General features: G+C 47.8%; 1 protein-coding gene and 1 non-coding gene across 4 annotated transcripts in view; both read left to right on the forward strand.

The window, feature by feature from the left end:
* The window catches only part of CNNM1 (cyclin and CBS domain divalent metal cation transport mediator 1), a 55,085-nt gene extending 44,668 nt beyond the window's left edge, over positions 1–10,417 (forward strand). For all 3 annotated transcript variants that reach the window (XM_036886518.2, XM_036886516.2, XM_036886517.2), the window contains 4 exons: positions 3,226–3,409; positions 3,561–3,710; positions 5,371–5,472; positions 6,664–10,417. In XM_036886518.2, coding sequence (XP_036742413.2) covers positions 3,226–3,409; positions 3,561–3,710; positions 5,371–5,472; positions 6,664–6,743 — 516 coding nt within the window. In that variant the 3' untranslated portion in view covers positions 6,744–10,417. The remainder of the gene's footprint in view (positions 1–3,225; positions 3,410–3,560; positions 3,711–5,370; positions 5,473–6,663) is intronic.
* LOC118912938 (U2 spliceosomal RNA) lies at positions 5,931–6,121 on the forward strand. The gene has a single exon (XR_005025009.1). It is a non-coding gene; the product is annotated as a U2 spliceosomal RNA (small nuclear RNA).
* Positions 10,418–10,618: the final 201 nt, after the last annotated feature.

Raw genomic sequence — 10,618 nt, forward strand, 5'->3', positions numbered from 1 at the left:
CATGTATCCACCCCTAGAACTTAAGGAAAGGGTACATTCTGCAAATAACAAGGGACACGAAAGGTAAGTGTCTTTCCTGATGTGAGACAGTGGGGTGTTGAGAACCCCAAATCTGAGGCCAGTTCTCAGGTACTGGTGTTGTCCATTTGGTCAGAGTAGGGGCCTTGCTGTGACCGGGGCAGCCAAGCAGCAAGAACACGGACGGCCTTTTCTCCCCCTAGACATTGTGAAATTGAGAAGACGAAAGGTCAAAAGGAGAAGTTGAGGGGAAAATAGAAACCAATTGAGGCATTATTCAAGAACCTCTCTCAATTTGTGGTTCCAGCCTCTTAAAAACTTTCGTTTAAATGGGCAGTTCCATAGAAGGGACCTCGGGGAGAGCACGCTCTTGTTTTAACACAAGCATTTGTTTCATTTTGATGTTGATTTTCTCTCCTGTTTGTTTTTTAATGTAAGTTAAGGTAATATCTTAGACTGAAGTTAAAAATTCCCTCTTCCTGATTTAATTGACTCGTTAGGGCCATTGTTTAAGCTGTTCTTTTATTCACTCCCCCTCCCATCCCACCCTCCAGCCTATTTTAATATGAAGAGAGTTTTTGAGGAAGCTAAAGAGAAGATGGTGTAAAAGGGGTGTTTGCACTGACAGAAGCCCCTGTAACCAGCTGCAGGAAGATTCTACAAGGGTTTTCATGTCCAACAGATGGAGTTTCAGAACTGTTTGTTAAGGCCCAGAGTAATTTGACTTCAAGATAAGTTACAAAATTAGAAATAAAGATGACCAAATGATTATCTGGGAAAGATATTAAAAGCCATGATTAATAGGAGTTACCAGTTAGGAAGTACCAAAGAATCCAAATGTGTTCTGTAAATATCATTATTAACTAAGAATATTTGGCAGATGTTGTAGAGTCTGAATTGTGTAACTGTGACCAAGATGCGCCATCACCATCTTGATCCCTAAATTGCAGGATTGTGTTTTGAGGAATGAACATCATAAAATGATCACAGTGGTTGAAGGTTAACTTGTGGACACATTGGCTGCTGAGTCAAAATGTCCTAAAGAGTGCCCTTACTTTTTGTTCATTTCAAGATAAACAGATCTCTGTTTCCTTTGTAAGTTAGAGGATGCTTGAGTACTTAACTGAGTCAAATAGAGGTAAGACAATGTGAACTCAAGCTGTTGCAAAGAAATGAACAGTGGTTTGATGCCCTCAATGAACCAATTGGTAAGTATTTGTTGAGCATTAAGGATGGTTCTAGGCACCATGAGCTCTATTAAAGATGTATAAACATTTCCTCTTCCTTGGGAGGAGACTGAAATCTAGTTAAGAAGAAGAAATGTAAGTTAACTAAGAGTGACCAGGGCAAAGTAGTTATCTAATTGATTATGAATTTGTGTGGCACTTATTTTAAGCACTATATTGGCCGAAGAATGTACTAGACTTTTAAGAATTAGGAAAGAATAAGAAAAGAGACACCAATAAACAGGGCAATAGGAGGCACGTAAACACTCAAGGAGCTGTAGAGAGAGAAGCTGAGCTGGACCGGCAGTTCTGAGCTGGGCCATTGCTTCTGCCCGTGCAAACACCCCTTTTACACCATCTTCTCTTTAGCTTCCTCAAAAACTGTCTTCATATTAAAATAGGCTGGGGGGGTGGGATGGGAGGGGGAATGAATAAATGCACAGGCAAGCAGTGGGGACATCACTGGCCAGGTTATCAGAACTAGGCATAGAGGTTCAGGTTGATCTGCTAGGCTTTTGCTGTCCAAAACAGTAGCCAGTAGCCACAGGTGGCTGTTGAGTGCATGAAATGTGGCCCATCCAAACTGATGTGCTGAAATGTAAAATACACATTAGCTGTCAAAGACTTAGGACAAAAACAAATCTAGAATTACACATTAATAATTTTATATTGATTCCAGGTTGAAGTGAAATTATTCTGAGGATGTTGGGTTGAATGAAACATGTTATTAAAATTAATTTCACCTGTGTGTTTTACTTCTTTTTAATGTGACTACTAGAGAATTTTAAATTACCTATGTGCCTCACTTATTTCTAGTGGACAGCACTGTACTCGATAGAAAGAAGTTCTCGGACGGTTGAACGAGGGGAGGGAATGGACCAGAAGTAAGGCTTGAATCTAGAAATGCAGCTGGAGAGAGGTTGCTTCCCTGAATTCCTTTTCCAGAGCGGTGCCTCGTCAAGAGTTTCTTTTAAGGTTGACACATTGACGTGGCAGTAGTGCATGATTTGTTTTCTTTTTAAAAAGCAGTGTGAAAGCAAGGAAGTGAGGCAGAGAAGTTAACCAGTGCGTGGTCCCTTTCCTTGTATACAGCTACTCATCAACAGTGCAGACCCTCCCCTAGCCTCTGCCCCTCCCCCTGTACTGGGCGACTCCCCACCAACACACACACACACACACACACACGCGCACACGCGCACACTCTGCCATGCTTCTTCCCACCAATGTCAGGTATCCTGGCTGTAGCTGTCTGAATCTTCTCTTTAACCCCATTGACAAAAGAAAAGACATTTCGTCCGTATTTCTCCTGCCTGAAATTTGCAAGTCCCCTTCTGGCCTGGCTGGGCTTAGCTCACCAGATGCCTTCACTTGCAGGTGAGGTGTGACACATCAGGAGTTTGACATGACTGTGGCACCCATGGTCTGAGGGGGCACCTGGGAGACCTCTGGGTGGACCGGCCCCCATAGCATGATCCCAGATCCGGTGCTGAGCCAAGTCCAGAGAAGAAATCCCTGTGCCCTCTGGCAACTCAGCCTCCACCTTCCTGACAGTAAGAACTGGGCCAGCAGAGCTTTCCTTCCAGAGTCCCCACTGTCCCTTAGGAAGAGGGTCCTTGACAGTAGTGTGACTGTGCGTGTGAGACTCCCCATGGGCGACTTCCCTGCTGACTGGAGGCGCCCTTCATCCCCTCTGGGGTCCCAGCAGGGAGGGCTCCTCCAGGTACACTGTGAGAATCCGGAGCCAACAAAAGCAGCATGGGAACTGTGGTGTCAAACAAGCAAACGGCCCCTTTGTCGTCCCCCAGCCACTGGGCTGTACGGCTTGGGAAAGGCCCCAGTTCATGGATCCTAGATGGTAGGACCTGTGGCTGGGTTCAAAAGCACCTTAGTGGAGCTGTTTCGGGAGCAGAAAGGCTGGCCACATGCGGGGGACCCTGCCCAGTTCCTCTGACTTCAGCCCCTCCCCGCCTCTCCTCCCCAGGTCACACGGCAACAGTACCAGAATGCGCTCACAGCCTGCCGCATGGACAGCTCGCCCCAGTCCCCCGACGTGGAGGCCTTCACTGATGCAGACTCCACCAAGGCCCCCGTGACCCAGGGCATGCCCCAGACCCCTAAGGACGACCCTGCTGTCACCCTCCTGAACACCAGGAGCAGCCTGCCATGTAAGTCAGTGGGGAGGACTGGCCAGGCGGCTGTGGGGTGAGGGGCCCTGCCTTCCTCCCTCAGCCCTGCCCAGAGCTGCCCTCTTGCACCACATGGAGCCCCAGGTCTTCTCCAAAGCAGGGAGGTGATGCACTTCATTGTCGCCCCCAGGCAGCCGCGCAGACGGGCTGAGAAGCCCCAGCGAGGTGGTGTACCTGAGGATGGAGGAGATGGCCTTCACCCAGGAAGAAATGACAGACTTGGAGGAGCACAGCACACAGCAGCTCTCACTGTCACCTACAGCTGTTCCCATGAGAGCAGGTCAGGGAGACACCCAGGGCCTGGAGGAGCAAGAGGGGTCCAAGCAAGGCCCTTGGACTCCAGGATGGCCCGGGGCAGCCCCGTGTGGCAAGCCATGCACCCCAGCCCCCGTGATGCTTCTCCCTCCTCAGGTGGCCAGGGAAGGGAAATGGACCTTCCTGTTGCTGAGCACCTGTCCTCTGGCACATTCATGTTAAGCATTCTGCCAGGAAGATGGTGAGGGGGCCAGTGTTACATTCTGCCTGGATTCAGATCCTGGCTCCTTCATTTAGAAGCTATGCAATTTTAAGGAAGTTACTTTTACCTAAGATTGTTTCTTTAATAAATTAGTTTCCTTATATTAGTGGATATAAATCAAGGTAGCTAGCTAGCTCGTAAAGTAGCCTTGGGCATAAATGAGATGACATAGACAGTGCATAGTAGCACATTCTATAAATATCAGGTGCTTACTGGACCTACTTTACAGATTAGGAACCTGAAGTCAGCCATCACTCTTATTGGCAGGGCCCTTCCCTTCCTCTGGGCCCCAGAGACTAGAGGTAATGTGTGGGATGTCCTGAGGTCTGAGATCATATCACCTCCCTCTGAGATGTTGAATGCTTCCATCTTGACAGTGGTGTTCCCCAAACAACCAGAGTCTCACCGGTCCTGAGATCCTTCTCTGCTTGCTTCCCTGAGATAGACTTCCCCAAGCATCCAGCAGGCCCTCCAAGGCCCATCCCCCAAGCCAGCAGTTATCCCACCTAGCTGCTCAGACCTGCCCCATCCATAGTCTGAGACCTTTCTTTTCTAGTCCAGAAATGACCGACAAGTGCTCACTGATTCTTGAAGTCAGTGAGATAGCATGTTTGAACTCATGGCTATCTCAGCATATCTGGGACATACACAATCAACATTCAAGGACCTGGATTTAGAATTGATTTCTCCCACACATACTGAATTCAGTAGATAAGCATGCAACAAGAAATTGTATCAAAGGAATAGGAATGGAGGAGAGAGAGTAGTCTGTGGAGATATCTAGTCCATCCTCCTTGTATGACACGTGAAGACCCTGAGGCCTGGAGCAGGGAAGTGGCTTGCCCAGGCCACAGCTGCACTGGAGGTAGACTCGGCCTTGTGGCTCCGGGTCCGGCGCAGTTTCCAGCACACCTCTTTGCCTCCCGGGCGAGGTGCTTACTGCATTAGCGGTAAGGGCCTCAGCCTCTTCCTGGCTCTGAGATACTGTGAGTCTTGGAATCCCCACTGGGCTCAATGGGAGAAGACAGGGATGTGTGCTTAATTGTTACTGAGCCCTGCAATGTTCCTGTGCCAGGTCAAGTAGGGCGAGGAGGCATCCCCAGATGGCCTCAGATGTGCTTCCTCTTTGGCAGAAACACTAAGCCCAGAATATCTTGTCTCTTCTCTCCCCTGCCAAACGGTTGTGTGGATACTTGGACTCTTGCTCCTATTCTCTGACTCTTTGTTCCTTTTGTGGCACTAAAACGCCCCTTGCGAACTAACCAGAGCCACGGGTTTGCTGGGCATCCCGCTTGTTGAGGCCTCCACGATTCGGCTCTGGTTCAGAACTTCCACCTGCTGAGAATCGTGAGTCGGGATCGCTCTGCCTGGGCTGCCGTGTGGGTGGGAGGACTCGAGTCTTTCTTCAATCTTTTCCCCTCAGCATCAGACAGTGAATGTTGTAATATCAACTTGGACACGGAGACCAGCCCCTGCAGTAGCGACTTTGAGGAAACCGTGGGCAAGAAGCTGCTGAGAACCCTGAGTGAGTAGCTCTTCACCCAGGTGAAAGCCACCCACCAGCTGCCTAAAAGCATGTTAAGATATTACTCCTGGAGGAGGAAGCCTTGGCTTCTTTTGGGAACCCTAGTGAGGTACAGTCGTGGAAACCCATAACAGGGCTTCGGCCAGTAATGCACCCTTGGTCACGTAGGTGGTCATCGAGGACAGGAGTCTGCAAGCCATGGTCACCGGCCAAATCCTGAGTAAATAAGGACTTGTTGGATCAAAGGCCCATTTGTTATCTATGGCCACAATGGCAGGGTTGAGAAGTTGCCACAGGAACCCAATGGACTGCAAAACCTGTAATATTTACTATCTGGTACTTTAAAGAAATAATTTTGTCCATGAGACTCAGTAGAAAAGAAAGTGATGTCCTCCATGGAAGGGAGTCAGTGACAGAGAGAACAAGGTGAAAATACTCCTTTCTAAAAACAACAGAGCGTCACTGCTCGGCCTTTTGGCTAAGATCCAGTGTAGTATCTGTTCTTATCAGTTTAATATCTGATACGCCCTCTATTCGAGGACAATATATTAAATGGGTTTTTGGAGCAGGGAGATGGAATAGGAGCTTGCTCCATCCACTCCACGCATCGACCTGGTATCGCAGTACCCCCGGGAACAGTGGGAGGGAAGACAAGACAACAGAGCTGGGAAAAGATTGCCCTTCTATCCTTGAGAACAAGTGTAGTTACTCCCACCTGCCTTGATGCAGAAGAGAGGTTGCCTCCGAGCTGCAGAATGGGGGTCCCTGGGAATGGCTCTAGCTCCATCCTGGAATCCCTGGCTTATGGGACATGAAGGCTGTGAAACCAATCCTTTCCCAGAGGGCACCTGGCACTCAGTTGGCCAGGGCCTTCAGGGGACAGGAAAGGCATGATCCGGAGGCAGTATGTGGGCTTTACTCAGTATTCTCCAGGAAATCTCCATTCCATTGTCCCTAGCCTGGGTTTGTGACCTTTTAGAGATGTCATCTCAGGTGAAAGGTGTGTTCTAATCCTTCAAGATGTAAATATGCTGATATAAGTACCAGGATACAATGTAGATTACTTCTTGCCAAACTGTCAAGGGCTTCATCTTCATTTCTGCTTCTCTTTGGAAAAGAGCCTGAGCCACCAAGAGAGTATGAATGTCCTCCCAGTCTTACAGACTGATTCCTGCAAACTGTGTTTTTCAGGTGGTCGAAAAAGGAAGCGGTCACCGGATGAAGGGAGAGCCTTGGAGGAGAACTCCAATCTAACACCTCTGATCACATGACAGGCAGGCAGTGCTTGCTGGGTGTGTGAGGTTCCAGAGCTGTGGGAGACAACCCACCCTCTCCTCTCCACGTCTCCCCATGGTGACAGAGTGCTCTGCTTTGCTTACCACCTCTTCACTCCTGGCTGTCAGTTTGGCAGATTTTCCCTCATTGCCTCCAGTTTGACTCAGAGCCTTACTGTGGCCATAACGAAGGAGGTACCTCCGGTGGAACATGCTAGAGATGGTCTTGTCCACAGCAGTCTGAGGCTAAAGAAGAAATGACCCCAAGCTGACAACACCACTCTGGGAACCCTGATGTCCTTTTTGTTCTTTGGGATCCGCTGATGCCATATTTCATGCTTAGCTTAACTCAGAAAGTGCCACTGGCAGACAGGCACATAGGAGGCTGGGGTAGCAGGTATGAAACTTAGTTCAGGAGATGCACCAAGAATTTCTCCAGAGCTTTGAGCAGTGGGTTTTGGCCATATTGGCTGGTGATGTAGCAGTACAGAAAACTGTCAGTGACCAGTTTCCTGTTACATAAGCATTCTAGCAGCCTGGGAAGTGTGTCTCAGCCAGAATGGAAAGAATGTAAGATGGAACCTCAAGTCACTGTTTTTCCCAGGGACACATCTTTTTGGCTCCTTATCAACAATCACAGTCTTTCAATAAATCTGCTCTGGAAGACAAGGAACAGGGAGCAGAGAGACCCAGTTGGGAGCCAGAGATGGAATTTCAGGTTTTAAGTTTAAATCAAAGAAAAAAAAAACTTACGTGGAAAAATTTTAAGCTGTTAAAGGCCAAGTTTAGCCATGACAAACCAAAGCGTGCCCAGGTCAGGGGAGAAGGATGGCGGCTCCCACAGGACTTCAGTGTGCAGTACACAGGAGCACTGAAGAATCACTCTTCTTTTCCATCCATTCTCCCCACCCCCACCCCCTACTCCCAGCAGGTCAGATAAAGTACTTAACTATAGTCCAAGAACTTAACATCTGTTTTGTCACCTGGATGTTGGGGTAAATGCAGTTTCAGAAATAACCACCAGATGGCAGAATGACTCCACATACCTACCTAAGAATAATGACTAGGAACCACACAGCCAGCCTTTGGGAAAATGTGATAGTGAAGGCTGTCCTGACCTACCACCCACCTCTCCGGAACTCCCAGTCAAAGACCCAGTGATCCAGTGTTGCCTGCTGAAATCCCCAAACTATTCCCTCGGGTATACCAGCTAGGCTTACCTCCCCTTCTTTCAAAACCGCTAATTGCTCCCCATCCCCACACCCAATCAATCAATAATCACATGGGGAGGAAGAAGACTGATAATTCCTTTGGGTTATTTGCATCTCAAAAGAAAATGCTTACCCACAGGAACCTTTAACTCAGGGGTTCTTAACTTGGGGGTCCATCAACCTAGAGGGTCCATTGTTGGACTTCAGAGGGTCTGTGAAACCCCTAATACTGTCAGATTTAGTGTATGTGTTCTTATGAGTGTTTTCCAGAGGGCAAAAGCTTTCAAGTGATTCTCAAAGGTTTCAGACCCACAAGGGTTAAAAACCACTACTGTAACTAGTGGAACTCTGAGCCCAAAGTTTCTGCAATGCAGAATGAAGTGAATACTGGGCGGTTCCAGACAGATTTTTAACCACAAGTGGTCTCTCAGGTGTCCACCAAATACATGGGGAAAGCTGGCACCCACAAAAAAGTGGAAGTCTTCAGAAATTCTTGGCACACCCTAGGATACTATACAAGTTACACCCCACATAACTATGTCCCCTCTTCCCAGACAACCAGAGCAGGTGTTGCAGACAGGAGGGCCACAGCGTGTGAGAGTAGACTTTCCAGCTGGAGATGCCTTTTCTAGCCATGTAGTAGGACTTGACACCCCTTCCCAGCTCTGCCTGAGGCTCAACAGTGCATGACTTCTAGCAGATGACTCATGGCTACCACCCATCCCCAATACCTACTCTTGCCTAGTAGGAATACGCAAAGTGTCAGCCCTCAGTCTGGGTGCCGCGGACCCAAACCAGCCAATGGTGAGTTCCGAGCAAGTCCTGCCGTCACAGGGTTTTCTTGCCCACCTGGACGCTGGCCCAAGGGGACCTGCCCGGCTGCTCTTCCTTTCATTTCCCTGTGGGCCACCAGCTCAGGCCACTGCTGTTGCATCACATCCATCCCTTTGCAGAATCCTGAAGGAGCCTGTCACCGCTCCCTTCCCTGTTCCCTACTCCTCCCCACCATGATTTTCTTCAGGATAAAAAAGTTAAAAGAAAAAAAAGGACTTTAAAGCATTTATGAAGGCTTAATAAATTGTAAATAATTTTTAAATAAAATGAACATGCTTTTCCTGAAACGTTTTCCTTACCCCTGGAATCTCCAATTCTGAAGTGGTTTCATTTGAGATGTAGGTTGGGTGGAGCACCCGTGTAATTATCTCACCAGATGCACTGTCCAGGCCGGGTGTGGGGCTGCAGTTAGGGTTACAGGAAAGTGCTGGTGCTCAATTCTTGGAGGCCAGAGGGGTAAAGTTTTGCAGAAGCAAATGCCAGAAATGGGAAATAAAACCCAAATGAGAAGTCAGTGAGAATGAGGACAAGGAAGGGGCCTGAGATGATCGATCATGAGAGGGGCTGGCATCTGTTTAACCCACGTGATGCGACAAGCACTTGGCTGGGCTCCTGCCTAGTTCAAGGCCCGAGGGTAGGGGTGGCACAGTGGTTTCCAGCCAAAGGCTGGGGAAAGGAACAGGCTTATTGGTCAGTTTTAAACCAATGCAGGAGGGAAGCAACAGCCAGGCAGGTGGGAAGGTGTGTTTGAGGATTTGTCTTTGTTAGTGGAAGGTTGGAACTTGACACCTACGTTTCTCAAACCAGCACACAGGGCAATTCATGGACTGCAGACAACTTGAGATTGTTCCCAGAAGCCTCTGTAGAGGCTAACTTCATTAATAATAAATCATAGCCAAAACTATTTTGCTGAGACCTTCATGTGCCAAGTATTATACTAACTATAATTTGCTCAGTTATTTCTCAAAACCACAGTGAAGGAGGTTTTAATGGTTTTTTGTTTTACAGCCTATGAAACTGGCTGAGTCATCATTAGGTGACTCGCTCAAGGTTACATAGCCAGGAAGTGGCCAAGCCTGGGGGTGGGTGTGCCTTCCTTCTGAGCAGGCAAAATCTGGGCACAATCCTACCTCTGAAATTCAGAGCACACCTGCATGTGACAGGCCCTGAGCAGCAGGAGAGAAACCTGCATAAGCCCCGCCTTTCCCAAACTTAAGCTTTTTTATGTGAGCAATTGGGGGAAACCCTGGCCAAAATATATGTGAGAAGAGAGAGACCAAATTCCCACTGAGATTAGGGCTTTCTTTTTAATGCTAAAAACATTTGAGCATTTTGATAGGGGCACTTTGGTTTAAAGAAGTGTTTTTAACCATTTTTTTCACAAGTGCCCCCCCAACCAGAGATAAAAAGTAGTTATCCACCTAACAAGGGAAATAAAATACTAAGAGATAAGATTTTGTCATGTAGAATTGCACTTTGGAGGGCCACAAAGCACTTTAATCTCACTCTTTTTGCCCAAGGACCAATTTTTGGCTCCTTGGTGGTACTCTAACCCCTCACTGAAAATTCATGGTTTAAAGCTATGTATGCTTAGGGAAAATGATAGAAGATTGACAGAAGGTAGAATCACCTGACTTGTATTCTGCCATCTCACTTAACTACAGCAAGCATCTTTAAATAGGAAGAACAAATACTGATAGAAAGGAAAGGGTGGAGTTTCACAGGGAAAAGCAAAAACAAGGAATATCAAGGGCTGCGTTCAAACAGGTGAAAGGTCAGCAGTTAGAAGTGCCAGCAGACTCAGTGCCTGTGGCCTAACGGAGGGGA

Source organism: Manis pentadactyla, chromosome 8, assembly GCF_030020395.1.
Source record: "Manis pentadactyla isolate mManPen7 chromosome 8, mManPen7.hap1, whole genome shotgun sequence".
NCBI classification, from domain to species: domain Eukaryota; kingdom Metazoa; phylum Chordata; class Mammalia; order Pholidota; family Manidae; genus Manis; species Manis pentadactyla.